General features: G+C 38.3%; 1 protein-coding gene across 7 annotated transcripts in view; it reads right to left on the reverse strand.

Moving 5' to 3' along the window:
• ATM (Serine/Threonine-kinase ATM-like protein) overlaps positions 1-16,377 on the reverse strand; it is a 150,700-nt gene that overhangs the window by 99,214 nt on the left and 35,109 nt on the right. For 6 of the 7 annotated variants that reach the window (XR_005480102.2, XR_005480103.2, XM_039022968.2 and 3 more), the window contains exons 18-25: positions 13,707-13,832; positions 13,537-13,623; positions 13,272-13,459; positions 6,551-7,151; positions 6,395-6,466; positions 6,124-6,285; positions 3,892-4,017; positions 2,358-2,485 (exon numbers count right to left, since the gene is read on the reverse strand). Coding sequence is in view for 5 of the 7 variants with exons in the window: in XM_039022968.2 (XP_038878896.1) it covers positions 2,358-2,485; positions 3,892-4,017; positions 6,124-6,285; positions 6,395-6,466; positions 6,551-7,151; positions 13,272-13,459; positions 13,537-13,623; positions 13,707-13,832 (1,490 nt within the window). In the remaining 2 variants the exon portion in view is untranslated. The remainder of the gene's footprint in view (positions 1-2,357; positions 2,486-3,891; positions 4,018-6,123; positions 6,286-6,394; positions 6,467-6,550; positions 7,152-13,271; positions 13,460-13,536; positions 13,624-13,706; positions 13,833-16,377) is intronic. The other variant, XM_090310607.1, reaches the window with a different exon arrangement.

Genomic DNA, 16,377 nt, shown 5'->3' on the forward strand with positions numbered 1-16,377 from the left:
AAATTGTCAAATAGTCATAAAGCCTTTACATCTAGGATAGACAACTTTTTTGTTCCAAGGAATATATAAAAAGCCCTAGATGATCCAAATTGGAAAGTGGCAGTTATGGAGGAAATGAATGCTCTAAAACAAAGTGGTACTTGGGAAATAACAAACTTACAAGAGGATAAGAAGACGGTGGGGTGCAAATGGGTGTTTACGGTAAAGTGTAATGCCGATGGCAATGTTGAAAGGTACAAGGCTAGATTAGTAGCTAAAGGTTTTACTCAAACCTATGCAAGATTATCAAGGAGACTTTTACTCTTGTTGCAAATATTAACTCTATCAGAATCCTTTTGTCTCTTCTAGCTAACTTGGATTGGCCTCTTCATCAATTAGATGTTAAGAATGCTTTTCTCAATAGTGATTTATAAGAAGAGGTGTTTATGAGTTTACCACCAGGTTTTGAAATGGAATTTGAAAATAACAAAGTTTGCAGATTAAAGAAATCATTATATGGTATCATTATATGGTCTCAAACAGTCTCCAAGAGCTTAGTTTGAATGCTTTGGGAGAACAGTCACTAGTTATGGATACCAACAAAGTCAAGCAGACCATACTATCTTCGATAAACACTCGGAGAATAATGGAACTGCTATTTTAATTGTCTATGTTGATGACATTATTCTCACAGAAAATGATGAAGAAAGTTTGGTTGATCTTAAGAACAAGCTTGCGAGTGAATTCCAAATCAAAGACTTAGGAGCTTTAAAATATTTCTTAGGGATGGAGTTTGCAAGATCTAAAAAAGGGATTTTTGTAATCAGAGGAAATATGTTCTTGACTTACTTTGAGAGACAGGTTTACTTGGATGTCAGACAACAGAAACTCCTATTGAACCAAATCTAAAATTACAAGATGCAAATCTTTAAGTAAAGGCCAAAGACAGATACCGAAGACTTTTAGGTAGATTGATCTATTTATCTCACACATTTGCAGATATAACATTTGCAGTCAATTTATGCACTCACTGGAACCCACTCATTTTGAAGCAGTGTATAGAATCCTGAAATACTTGAGAGGAACCCTAGGTAAAGTATATTATTTCAAAAACATGATTATTTTCCGGTTGAAGTGCACACTGATGCAGATTGGGTTGGAAGTACTTCTGATGGAAGATCTACTTCTGGCTATTGTTCATTTGTTAGAGGAAATTAAGTTACATTGCATAGTAAAAAATAAAATGTAATAGCCAAGAGTAGTGCTGAAGAGAAATTTAAAGCCTTAGCCCATGAAATTTGTGAAGATAGATTAACAGGATCCTCGAAGAACTGAAAGTGTCTCGTAAGACATTTATACGAGTTTATTGTGATAACAAGGCTGTCATTGCTATAACTCGTAATCCAGTTCTACACTATAGGACAAAGCACATTGAGTTGGCAAGCATTTCCCGTTGATACAAGTGTAATACGCACATCTTATTTTCCAACGACAGAACAAACACATATATGCTAACAAAAGGTCTTTCGAAAAACAATTTGATAACTTCTCAGTAAGCAGGCCATGGACATCTACAAACCAGCTTGAGGGGGAGTGTTGTATTTCCTTTTTTTCTCTTGTAATATTGGATTGTTATTATGTGTATATTCATCAATTATGTCTGTAATATTTTTTTTCCTTATTGGTAGATGGTCTTTCTTCTGTATAAGAATACCTTGTATTTTATTCATAATTAAGAAGAATAAGATTACATTATTCTCTTCTAATTTCTACTAGATTGTGTTTGCAGATAGTGAAAGTGATTTAGAGAGGAGCTTAACCGTTTTTCTTTTTAGTGTTTGGTAAACCTGATTATAAATTAATTTAAAGAAAATCTTTTTTCAATTATGTTAATTTGCAAAATCAAATTAATCGCCACTTTTAAGATTAACTTCCTAAAGAATCTGAAGCCTCTACTACTAGTATTAACCAACTCCTAAAAATTCCTATTGTATCCCTTTCACACATCCTTTCTTCATATGAAAGACCTATAAAATCCCTGTTATCATCTCATTCTTCTTTCAAGTGTTTAGATGTGAATAATATCTTCTGAAGCCACTTTTATCTTATAGTCTTGGAGTTTCTTTCTTCTATATTGAAAATCTGGAACCAAGCGCCATTTCTCCAACCATTTGGGCTCATTTTAAATTTTTCATCAGACCACAAAATTTCTTCCGTGCTTAATGTTTCAAATCCAATCAATAATTTCCAGTCTGAAAAGAATGAAAAAAGACCTATTTAAATATTTTTATCATGATGACATAATTTAAGACCAGGAAAATTGATATTAGAAAAGAACTAATATAATTTTAAAAAATAACCAAAAAAAAAAAACCAACCATATATCCTGGAAAAGTTCATCATGGCCATCCCATGTCTGGAAGAGAACACCTATTCGTTTCGCCAGGGAATACCTAACTCGATATTCAGGATCCCGCAGCATTACAAATAACCTTTCAATCATTGTCTAGATAGACCCATCATAACATCAATTGTTAGGAAATAAAGTTCACTGTGCAAGAATGGAACTGTGAATGAAAATGGAAGGGGAAAAAAAGGAGCGAGATTGAAAACACACATGAAAGTAAAATACAATAAAATTAAGGTTCAGAAAAAGAGAAGACAATAAAAACATAAAAATATAGACAATAAATAAAATTTACAAGCAGGAAATTGTTGGAAAAACCTAGTAAAGTGTTAGATACTTAAGCACCTTGAAGAACTACACCCTAAAAGCTAGCTATTGGGGTAGGAGAGCCAAGCCACTTAAGTACCACATTGGTCATCCTATTCTAACCAATGTAGAACAAAGGCATCTCTACTACCTTGGTTCCTAACAATACCCATCCCCAGAAAGCCCACGTCTAGGTGGCTACTCCAACGATACTTCACTCGGTCACACCCAGTCAGAGCCCTCCACCAGTTCCACTCCAAAACATCAACAATCGACTCTGATACCATTGTCAAGTACTTAAGCACCTCGGAGAAACACACTCCAAAAGCTAACTATTGGGGTGGGAGAGCCAAGCCACTTAAGTACCACATTAGTCATCCCATTCTAACCAATGTGGGACAAAGGTATCCCATACTACCTTGGTTCCTAACAATACCCCATTCCCAAAAAGTCGACGTCTCAACAACTACTCCAGCAGTACTTCACTTGGCCACACTCGATTAGAACCCTCCATCGGTTCCACTCTAAAACATCGACAACCAGCTTTGATACCATTGTTAAGTACTTAAGCACCTTGGAGAACCACACCCCAAAAGCCAACTATTGAGGTGGGAGAGCCAAACCACTAAAGTACCACATTGGTCATCCCATTCTAACCAATTTGGGACAAAGGCATCCCATACTACCTTGGTTCCTAACAATACCCTATTCCCGGAAAGCCAATATCCTGGCGACTACTCCGACGGTACTTCACACGACCACACCCAGTCAGGACCTTCCGCCGGTTCCACTCCAAAACGTCGACAATCGACTCTAATACCATTGTTAGTTGGAGAATCACACCCCAAAAGCCAACTATTAGGGTGGGAGAGCCAAGTCACTTAAGTACCACATTGGTCATCCCACACTAACCAATGTGGAACAAAGGCAACCCATACTACCTTGGTTCCTAACACAAAACCCATGTTGTGGCATGAAGGAATAATGGTTGGAACAAATAGAAAGTAAAGAACTGCACGGATAAAGTTGAAAAGGCTAGGTTTGTTTGGTGCATTTTGAAAAGTTGGCGTCAGACCTTTCTTTGTATTATATTATTTTGTAGTATAATGAGAAGAGGTCAGTAAAATGTTCATGCATCTTGTAATTTGCTAGGAATATAAAAAATAAGGATAAGTATTCTCATGCATCAAAATGATTACCTGACCGATTTCTGGATTGATTAAAATAAAGTCACAAATGCAATCAATAAGCTTAACACGCCCCAACCAGTCAAGAAGGTCAGTTTCAGCAATCCTGTTCACTACTTTTCCAATCCGAACCAAGTTCTGCAATTAAAAATTAACATTATTTTATTGACTGATCAAGTTGTCTACAACAATATTTGAGAAAAAAATTAAGAAGAGAAACATTAAGCCCGTGTATTTTTCATTTTCTTCCGAAATCAGGTATTTCATAAAAAATAATAAAAAACAACTCAGTATGGGCCTGACGTTTGCCTAAAGACACTGCTATTTTAAGCATTTCAAAAGTTCAATGGTATTCACAAGCAGAAGCTTAAGCTTCTTTTCTTGCTAAGAAGCTTGTTGAACTGGGTCCAAGTCGTCAATAACGTCAAGCTCTTTAAATGACTAGCCAGCTTGTAGAATTCGTCTCCCTCCGTTAGAAATCTCAAAGAAGCATCATGATGTAGCATAATCAGTAACTATTTTGTAATTTACATTTTTTTTTTAAGGAAACAAAGTTTTGATTGAAATAGTGGAAAGAGACTAATGCTCAAGATACAAAGAAACAATCAATACAAAGAAAAATTCAAATGCAAGACAGAAGTCTTAATGACAAGGCTTAGCAACTATTTTGTAATGTTCATTTCAATGGTTAATTGTTTTAGACAGTAGTTAATTAGTTGTTTACCTAGGTAGAAGGTTCTGTAATTGGGTCATAAGATTAGTTAAACTGTCGTTACAAAAAGGTGATATCAATTTAAATTACATCAACTAAGAGATAAGAAAGTAATAGATGTGAGAGATGCAGTGAAATCCAAATTTATCAATTTCAGAATCTCTTTGGTTTCTTCTCAACCTTAAATTCCAGAAGCCCAACTCTCCATTTCAGAAATCCTTGTTTGCCCCTGACTTAATTTTGGATCTTGGGCATGAAGAGAGAAAATTCACCCTTAAAAGAATCATGAAATCATTCCTTTGGGAAGGAAATAGTGGTAGCAAGATCAATCATTTGGTTAAATGGGAGTTGGCTTCCAAATCCCAAAATGCAGTTGGTCTTGGTGTGGGTGGTTTGAAAAATAGGAATATGAATCTCCTTACAAAATGAGGATGGAGATTATTGCATGAACCAGATTCTTCATGGGGCAAAGTGATTCATAGCATTCATGGCGGAGACCGTTTCTCATAACACACGGCTGGTTGGGGTGGTTTAAGTCTTAAAATCATGTGGATTAACAACTCAAGAGTATGGATGCGAGTGGAAAGTTTTGCTTCTTTCAAGCTTGGTATTGGTAATCATATTTCATTTTGGCATGACACTTGGTTGGCTAATTCGGCTTTCAGCCTGAGATTTCCTCGGCTGTATGGAGTTGGTCGAATGCCAAATGCCTCGGTTGCAAATCATTGGGATGAAGATTCATTTGTCATGGGCTGTCTTTTTTAGAAGATTGCTTAAAGATGATAAAATTTTAGTAAGATTTTCTACATCTTGCTGCATGCGCAAATTTGTGGCAATAATTCTAGTCATATTGGCTTGAACTCAAGCAATTTCACATTGAACTTTCCTCAAGAGTTAATTGCCAGTTAACAGATTGAGAGGAGAAAGAAGATGCTTCCGCATCTAAGGTAGGAGGTTTGGGATTCTGGTTGGTGTTCTTTATCACCATCAGGCCCTTTCACAAAGGCATTCCAATAGAAATTTGATGTAGACTACAAATCTTGGAGAATTCTTGAAGGAAAAGTATTATTCAATTGTTATCCATTCATGAGGGGGAAGACTCCTATTTATAGACTTCTACCATTTAATTATGTTAATGATGTTTGTATGTCTTAAGCCTTTTTGATGTATCGTTCTATGACCTACATGTCCCATTTGAGGTTGTTTTGTAATGGAAAATGATGAGGATGCCACGATTGTGTAAACCTATTTTGAAATAATCTGATGTATCTACCGACCCATAGTTTTATTTGAGTTATATAATTTTATGTTTCTTTGTACTCTGAGCAATAGTCTATTTTCATTATATCAATGAAAAGTTGTTTCCTTTTAAAAAAAAATACCAGCATAGAAGAGTAATCAAAGCATAGAAGAGTAATCAAAGTTGTACATGACCATTTTAAAAATTGGAGAAATACTAAACAAAATTTAGTATGTTTGTTTAACTATGGGATTTCAAACAATTTTTAAACTGAACAAGATCCAAAAATTACCTTCTCAAATTGTGAATCCTTAAGAAATCGACCACCATTCTTACTTACAACCCCATGCAAGGATGAAAGGTTCCTAAGTAAACCACCAACAGCGTCTAGTGTGCTAGACAAATCCAACTTAAGATTTACCTTTGTACTAATCATATTATCCATTATATTCATCTGCATAGAAAACAAGGGGAGAATACTGTCATCATTAACACTTGCATTTTTTCAACTTCTTAGGCGACTTACAAAGAAACAGTGTCATGCATTGGCTGATTAGTTTTACCAAGTTCTGAACTTTTTCCGAAGACGACCACAGGATATTTTGGCTGAGATGGTACATAATCTCTTCGCATACCTAAAAAGAATATGCATATGAGTAAAAAACCCCTATAACGAGAAAGCATGGTAATATTAACTTATCAATGAATGTTCTATGCACCTTTGAATCACATTCGTTCTCAAGGAGTGCAAACAGAACCTCCCATGTAGCTTCAAGCAAAACTGAGGAAAAACTTGAAATAAGTGATATCATCCTCAACTTCCAAACTGTTGCCGAAAGCATGCCAGGCGCCATACTCCTTTTAACATCCATGTCATTGGAGTCATTATTCACATCCAATTCTATATCCAAAATTCTACTCACTTCAGCATCAGCCGGGGGGAAATTCTCCACAGGAGAAACAGGTGCATCAAGATCTTTCAAGATTATTTCAAAACGAAGATTCTTATTGGATATAGAATATTCTTGATAGAGGTGAGAAAGTGCTTTCAAAAGATTTTCCATTGAAAGATTGAATGCACCAGACAGATCAACATCCAGAGCTTTACAGCATGTTTCCATGTTGAAAATAGAACTGGAAGAAAAACTTCTAAAGGATGTGACAACAGAGCCCGTCATGTCAAGGAAGGAATCAGAGCCAAAGAAATTGGGATGTTTAATATCCCTGCAGTACCCTTGGATTACATTAACAGCATGATTCATCATTTCTAAAATGAAGCGGCCCAATCTGGAAATGAACAAAGATGCTTTCTCCCATTGCCTGTTGATGCAAGTAGAACACGTCAGATTAGTACAGCTACATAAGGACCAAGAGGGAGTAGGGAAGAGAGAGAGAGAGAGCAAAGCTTCCCAAAGAAGTAAAAGGAGATTTTTTTAACATTTCAATGACACGCTAAAGGTCCCAAGTTAAAATTAGCTGGATACTCGAAAGCTTTCTTTGACTCCAATAACCTATTGACACTAATCTATTTATCAACACAAGTATCCATAGATGAACATAGTTCAACAACATATGCAAGTTTGGTAGTAGATGCATAAATTTGGTATTATAAAGACAGAAGTTTGTTTCTTATCAAGTATATATATATATATATATATATATATATATATATATAACAACCTAAGGGTGGGTTAGAGAAAACCACATCCCAACCAACTAAACTAACAAAGTCTTCCAATCATTATAATCATGGAGAGATTGTAATTATAAAAGAATTTCTTATCAAGTTGTAGCATGTTGTACTCTACTCAAATAAGTCATAGCCCACAAAAGCAAGCATAGCTCAACAGGTATACAAATGTGTTAGCAACCAAGAGTTTTGTGGTTCAAAACGAATCCCCCAAAAAGGAGAGAGAGAGAGAACCATAGCCCACACCTCCACAAAATTTTAGCCCTCTCTAAGACCCATTCCTTCAATAGATTCCATCATCCAACCATCAACCTTGGCTAGAAGGCACCTCAGCATCTCAAAAACAGACAAAAGGGAGAACCAAGCCTTCTAGGCAAAAGAACAATGAATAAAAATATGATCAAGAGATTCAGCATTCCTAACGCAAAGACTAAGGCCAACGGAGAAATGGCCCAATTAGGGTACTTCTTAGGCAACTTCTTTGTCGTGTGCAGACTTCTATACAAAATGGTCCACATGAAGAATTCAATCTTCTTAGGGACTTTACCTTCCCACGCCTAATCCACACACATAGTCCACCATAGTGATTCTCACCCTATTTGCTGGCTTTGAAGGATGGATAAAAGTTGACTTAGTTGAAAAAATCTCCGGTGAATTGAATTCTAGCTTCCAGAAAACTTTATCATAGCCAAGGCCCTGCTTAAGGGCTTCAAGGAGCTTAGTAAAGTTTGTCCACATCGGTAACTTTATGTCAAACAAGTTGCCTCTAATCCCAAGGTCCCAAGTCTGGGGTCCTCCCTCCAACGACCAGCAAAAACTTTTATTTAGTTGACATGGCAAAAAAGATGTAGTAGGATTAGAGTAAATTGAAGTATCTCGGTCAAATCCTTAATTGATTAGGATTAGAATTAGTTTCCTCAATTAATAAGATTAGGATTAAGTTTCCTTGGTTAATTAGGATTATGATTAGTTTCTTTGATTAACTAGGACTATGATTAGTTTGTTTCCAATTCTATATAAACGTTTAATTGTCACCATCTCATAATCATAACTTTTGATCCATAATAAAGATTTTGATATGATTCTTGGTGAGTGTCCAACAGAAGATGGAGGCAGGAATATCATAAATTATTGAAATAGAAGAAAAGAAGACCGACACAAGGAGTTTACGTGGAAAACCCTATTTCAGGGAAGAAAAATCACGGTAGAAAAGGACTTATTATTTAATGTCATGCGTACAATAGACCCAACCTCAGATATAAATAGAATGAGATGAAACCCTAATTTAGCAAATATAGTATAAATTACAAAAATTCCCTTAGGGCTAATTCAACGTATTTCAACACTCCCCCTTAAGTTGGGACGTAGATATCGGCAAGATCCAACTTGCTAATACAAGTTTCAAACGTCTGTCTCGATAACCCTTTCGTAAAAACATCTGCAATCTGTTGAACTGAAGGTACATAGGGAATACAAATAGCTCCGCGGTCTAACTTTTCTCTAATAAAGTGCCTGTCAATTTCCACATGTTTGGTTCTATCATGTTGCACGAGATTATTCGCAATACTGATGGCAGCCTTATTATCACAATACAGCTTCATGGGCCCCGGACTACTCTCGTGAAGATCAGATAAAACTTTCTGCAACCAGATTTCTTCACACACTCCCAGATTCATAGCTCTATACTCTGCCTCAGCACTACTTCTAGCCACTACTCCCTGCTTTTTACTCCGCCAAGTTACCAAATTTCCCCATACAAAGGTACAGTACCCTGAGGTTGACCTTCTATCAGTCACAGATCCGACCCAATCTGAGTTAGTATATACCTCGATGCTCCGTGTGTCATGTTTCCTAAACACCAAGTCCTTCCCAGGGGTGGACTTCAGGTATCTCAAAATTCGAGTCACAGCTTCCATGTGCTCCTCATTTGGACTCTGCATGAACTGACTTACTACCCTCACAGCATAGGAGATGTCGGGCCTAGTATGAGACAAGTAAATCAGTTTTCCTACTAAGCGTTGATACCTCTCCTTATTCACAGGAACTCCTTCCGAAATACTTTTAGGTTTACTATTGACCTCAATAGAAGTGTCAATAGATTTGCATCCAGTCATTCCTATTTCCTTTAACAAGTCCAGAGTGTACTTCCGCTGAGATACAAATATTCCTGTTTTTGATCTTGTCACTTCCATCCCTAGAAAATACCTCAAACTACCAAGATCCTTGATTTCAAATTCACCTGTCATCCTTTGTTTTAGCTTAGCAATTTCTATCGTGTCATCCCCTGATAGGATGATATCATCAACATACACTACCAACACAGCAATCTTTCCTAAGGGTGATTTTTTGGAAAACAAGGTATGATCAGAATGCCCCTGAACAAACCCTTGGGACTTAACAAACACGGTGAACCTGTCAAACCATGCCCTAGGGGACTGCTTCAACCCATATAAAGACTTCCTGAGTTTGCAAACATGATTCCCAAACTTAGCTTCGAAACCTGGAGGTAGACTCATATAAACTTCCTCTTCCAACTCACCATTTAGGAAGGCGTTCTTTACATCTAGTTGATGAAGGGGCCAATCTTTATTTACGGCGACAGACAGAAGAACACGAATCGTGTTTAACTTAGCCACTGGGGAAAAAGTTTCTGAATAATCAATCCCATACGTCTGAGTGAACCCTTTAGCAACTAACCTGGCTTTATACCTCTCAAGTGTTCCGTCAGACTTATACTTCACTGTGAACACCCACTTGCAACCAACTGTTTTGTGACCTCTAGGGAGAGCTACTAACTCCCAAGTCTTATTTGCCTCGAGAGCTCTCATTTCCTCCATTACTGCTGCTTTCCACTCGGGAACTTCCATGGCTGCATGTACACTGGTAGGTATTGCTAGAGCATCCAGCTGAGTAGTAAAAGCCTTAAAACCAGGAGATAAGTTACTATAGGTCATAAAACTATGCAAAGGGTATTTTGTACATGACCTGGTTCCCTTTCTCAGAGCAATTGGCATATCCAGAGTGGTATCATAGTTGTCAGTTTTCGTCTATCCCTCTTCAGTATCAGACTTTTGATACAATTCTGCATCTTCTTGAGGATCTTTCAACACCTCATTACCTCCTGAAGTTTCAACCTTCTCTGAGCTCATTTCATCATTTTCTATGTTCCCAGACTTCTCTTCAAGACTCTCCTCTGAAACAACGGGATCTTGAACCTGAGCTGGTTCCGACGCTTGGACACTTTCCGATGGAACACCAGAGGTTTCCTGAATTTCCTTTCCGAGATTCTTCCTATAGTATGTTATCCAGGGCACTTGTCTAGTAGGAAGAAAACCGACACGGGAACAACAGGAGCAGAGTTAGGTTCAAGACTAGATAAACTAGGTCCAGGAACATTGGGGCTAGGCTCAGGTTCAGGAATATTAGGACTAGGCTCAAGATTGAGGCTAATGGGTACGGAGTACGTGGAACTATTAGTCTCTTCATTCGTGGTCTTCCCCTGAAGATGACTAACGGGAAAGAACGGTTTATCTTCAAGGAACGTGACATCCATAGTGAAAAAATATTTTCTGGAAGATGGATGAAAGCATTTATAGCCTCGCTGATGAAGGGGATACCCGACAAACACACATTTTTTAGCTCGTGGAGCAAACTTAGTCCGGTGTGGACCATGAGTATGAATAAAGACTGTACACCCAAACACACGAAGAGGAACCTCAGGAATAAGACGGGTAGATTGATAGGACTCTTTGAAGCACTCAAGAGGGGTTTGAAACTTTAGAACTCGTGAAGGCATTCTATTAATTAAATGAGCTGCGGTAAGAACCGTATCTCCCCACAGGTACGAAGGGAGAGACGCTGGAATTATCAAGGGTGTAGCCCGGCAAGAAAAACATACACATGCTCAACCTCTTCTATCTTGGAGTATTGAATTCCATCTTGTGGCCAGTTCCAGATGATCTCCCGACATAAATCCATTTCTTGCCATAACGACGACATCTTGCTGAAGTATGACGTTACATCCATGTTCCCTTGTTTACATTCGTGAACCTGTTTACGTAGAGTATACAGGCGGGATGCGTTCTGACCCCTCGAATATAACCGTCGGACTGCATCCCAAATATCTCGGGCAGTGGCTGAATAGAGTAAAGGTTTCCCGATTTGTGGTTCCATGCTACTGATCAACATTGAGCGGAGCAAAGAATCCTCTGCCTTCCAGACACGCTCTTAAGGATCCCCAGGATTCGGTCGTGGTATCTCTCCAGTCAAATATCCAAACTTATGGCGTCCCTCAAGAACCATTTTAATTGTTTGGGACCAAGAGAAGTAATTTTGCCCATTCAACTTCTCTCCCGTGATCATTCCTGCAGAATTTCCAATAGTTCCAGATAAAAAATTAGTAGTAGGAAGAGTAGGGAATATTGATACCGGATTTTCTGAATACATCAGGGAAGAATCATGGCCATTCAATCTGGCTCCAAGGGCGGCCATCTGTTGCTGGAGACTAACCAATTGTTGTTGGAGTTCCCCATGAGATTCAGATCTGGAATTTTTCTGTCCAAAAACCATGGGATTTTCTTCAACGGAATCACCCATTCGAAACCGAGGCTGAACTGGATACACATGAGGAAGAAGCTGTCTACCATGGTACTGTGAAGAAGATATTGCCGGAAGTCCACCGGCGGCAAAGTTCGGCAACCCATGACTGGCTGCTCCCAGACGGCTGTGATGGTGGGTAACGGATAGAAGGCTCGACGATCGGCTACGAGGTTGAAGAAATCACGCCGATCTGACCCGACCCAACAGCTGGAGTAAACCCACGACCATCTGGTGCAGATCCGGTTCTGTGCGACACCGAGGAACCGATCGGTTGTAAATCGTTCGCGTGCGCTGGCTAGAGAACATGCGAAGCTGAAACGGTCGCGTGCGAAGTCGAGGATCCGAACAGTTGTGAACCACTCACGTGCGCCGGCTGAAGAGCGTGCAAAGCGAAAAGACCTTCCTCGATGGTATTCAGCTGGAACGGCTGAGTCTGGAAGCTAATCGACGCGCCGGCTGGAGCAAGTCCACCACCTGCTGTTCGGCTGAGCCACCTGGGATAATGGTTCGGAGATAGCGGTCAACTGCTGCTTGAATCACAGCCTCATTAGTCAGCGTACCTTCACCTATCAAGTTTGATGACTGAGTTTCTTCTATCGGGGCTAGGGTTTCATTACCTTGCTCTGATACCATATTGAAATAAAAGAAAAGAAGATGACACAAGGAGTTTACGTGGAAAACCCTAATTCGGGGAAGAAAAACCACGGTAGAAAAGAACTTATTATTTAATGTCATGCGTACAATAGACCCAACCTCAAATATAAATAGAATGAGGTGAAACCCTAATTTAGCAAATATAGTATAAATTACAAAAGTTCCCTTAGGGCTAATTCAACGTATTTCAACATAAATATTAGCTAGATTCGTGTGTAAGTTGGCACTGGCATGTGTAATCTCATATCAAAGAAACAAAACTTCATAATTGGGAGGTCTTTTTTATAACTTATCTTGGTAGTTTCATGAAAATGTGATATGTATGTGATCGATTCGTAATCTTGTTTTTTTTTGTGCTTTATTTAATTTTTCAAGTATTAATGGAAATTTTGTCAGCTTTCTTTTCAAACAAAAAAACAAAAAAGAAAAAAAGAAAAAGAACAGAGAAAACTTAAGAGTGGATGAGAAAGATATTGAATGTACAAGATGATGAAAACCTTATCGAAGTTGAACCATCAATGAAGTTTGCCATTAGAGCACATAAAATGAAGATATTCGAAGGAAGAACTTTTTCCCTCTCCATATCAATCAATGCTCCAAGAACATAAGTCTCCATTTCATCCAACAATGGATCTCTGATCTGACGAGGCAAATGAATAGCCTTACGGCCTCGGGATGGGCATATCTGAATCAACAGTAATAGACAAAGTGAGAAACTACATAGCTATAATTTCAAAGGCAGGGCAAACAATAAAACCCCACCTTAACACTAGAACTAAGATGTATTTTGGCCACAATTTCCACAGAACACTCGAAAATTTCTTGCGACCAATCTTGAGAAGTTTCTTTCTGCAAATATAATCAATTTTCTATCACCAAGAAAATCCTCTAATTTATCTTTAATTTATAGGGGAAAGATACTATTATCAAACCACATCTTTCTTCAAACATTCATCTAAAACCCCTGTAACATCTCTTGAAGGAGCACAACCCACACAAAGAGCATGAACAGCTGTAGGCAACAAGACTATCAACTGCTCGTTGAAACTAGCAACCTCCTACATAAAGCAGAAGCAGTTGTCAGCAAACCATTCACAATGTTATTAGCAAGTGTATTTAATCTCGTATATCTAATAATACAATTTCAAGGAATCAGACATGAGTTTTTGTGTGTGCCACGTGCGGGCAAGATTATACTAGAGAGAAAGAGAGTTATAGAAATGGAAAAGGAGCCTTTATAAGTGAGCTATTTATGGAAAATATTTAACTAAACGACTTCAACAAGTATCGTATCCAAAAAAAAATATCAACAAACAGACTTAATGTATAACTTATAGAATCAGAATTAACTTCATCCATTAGAGTAAAACCCATCGAGGTTCGAAATATCGATATCAATGGAAATATCAAGGCCCCGATTCTATGGAAATATCGATATCGATGAAAATTTCGGAGAACTTTATCGAAACCGAAGGAAATTGTAATAATTAGTTAACTATAATTGACATTTTTTTCTTTTTTTGAAAAGGATACGGGTCTCTTTATTATTGCAATATAAGAAGAGACTAATGCTCCAAAGTACAAGAGATTTATACAAAGAGCATAAAGAGCAAACAAGTAAAAGCCCGAGCCTACTAGAAAAGAAATACGAATACATCTTTAGAGAATGAAAAGATCCCCGAGATAGAAACTGGAAAAAGTTAAAATGCTGGGAAGATAAAAGCCTGCCAATTAAGAAAAATGTCTTGGATTGAGAAGCCATCAAATTCTTTGTTCAAAGAGCACCAAGCCGAAGCATTCCTTTTAGCTGAATCAAAGCGAAACTCCCAATTTTTTCCAGCATCATGGAAAATTCTCTGATTTCTTTCGAACCAAATATCAGAAAGTATAGCCTTGACCATGTTGATCTACAGCAGCCGAGGCTTTTTTGGTAGAGAGGGACTCGAGAGAAGATAGTTTAGATTGCCTCTGAGACTATCACCAAAAACTCCTACAAAATTAAACATCTGAAAGAAAGACCACCAACACTTTTCTGCAAATGTGCATGAAAAGAAAAGGTGTTGTAAATCTTCACTAGCCGAATTACATGGAGGACAAATAAAGGGTAGTAGAGTGACTGAATAAAGCTTTCTTTGCAGAACCATAGAGCAATTCAATAGGCCAAACAGCATAATCCATATCTAAATGTTCACTCTCCTTGGGCTTTTAGATTTCCAAAGAGCTTTGAAAAGGTAGAACTCCATAGGTCGCTTGGAACAGAGGTGGGCTGAGAGGGACTTGAATGTCAAAAAACCTGATGCTTCCAAGGACCAATGACGGCTATCCAGGTTAGAAGATACTGCCTTTTCTGATAAAGCAAGCAGCAGTGCTTGAAAGTGAGCAATCTCCTCATCCTTTAGCAGCCTTCGAAAGGTGATGAACCAAGAGTTTAAAGAGTGATCCCAATGTTCAGCTATGGAACCCCTTGGTAATAAGGAGATCCTAAACAGAGATGGAAAATGAGAAGACAATGCAGAAGGGAAAAGCCAAGGATTTGACCAAAAGCTAACTCTATTCCCCTCTCCAACAGTAAAGGGAGCTAAATTTTCAACCTTGGACCAGCTTTTTGAAATGTTTATCCATGGGCTTCTCAAACTATTCCCATACTTTCCGGATGTGTGCCAATCAAAAGGCCCTTTGCCGTGGATGCTGGAAATGATCCTTCTCCAGTAGGAATTCCCCTCCATCATGTACCGCCAGCCCCATTTGGCAAGCAAAGCCGTGTTCTTGGCTTTGAGTCCTCCCAAACCAAGACCTCCATTTAAAGTAGATTGAAAGACTAAACTCCATTTAGCCAGGTGACTGATTTTGCTTCCTTTATGGCCTTCCCAAAAGAAGTTTCGGATTAATCTTTCTAGGGAGCAAACCACTGAGTCCAGCATTGAAAAGATAGACATATAGTATATTGGGAGGTTTGATAAAACTGAAGAACAAAGCGTTGCTCTTCCACCTCTTGAGAGATTAAATCGTTTCCATTTATCTAGCTTCCGATGTACCTTTTCTATCACAGGCTGCCAAAAGGAGCATTGCTTAGGATAGCCTCCAAGGGGTAAACCAAGATAAGAGATGGGGAGGGCTTCGACCCTGCAATTAAGAAGACCAGCCATATTTGATAGATCACTTTCTGCTATGTTAACTCCACTGAGGGCTGACTTTTCCCAGTTAACCTTTTGACCAGAACACCATTCAAAGAGACCGATTGCTTCCTTTAGCTTTAGAAGCATTTCGTTCTCATATTTGCAAAAAATGAGAGTATCATCTGCAAACTGGAGCCATGGAACATGGATCCTCTCCTTTCCAACCACAAAGCCCTCATATACTCCATTAACGTACAGCTTTTCAATGATAGAGTTGAGCACTTCACTTAATAAGATAAAGAGGAAAGGTGACAAGGGATCTCCTTGTCTAATACCTCTTGAAGCTAGAATACGACCTCGGGGTCTACCATTGATGATGATTGAGTATTTAGGGTCTTTAATGCAGCCCAAAATCCATGAACTCCACCAGGAGTCGAAATTTTTTGCAATTAAAATCTTCTCTAGAAAAGACCAATCCACCCGATCG

The sequence above is a fragment of the Benincasa hispida genome, chromosome 2, assembly GCF_027475165.1.
Source record: "Benincasa hispida cultivar pf3 chromosome 2, pf3_genome.v1.1, whole genome shotgun sequence".
NCBI lineage: Eukaryota > Viridiplantae > Streptophyta > Magnoliopsida > Cucurbitales > Cucurbitaceae > Benincasa > Benincasa hispida.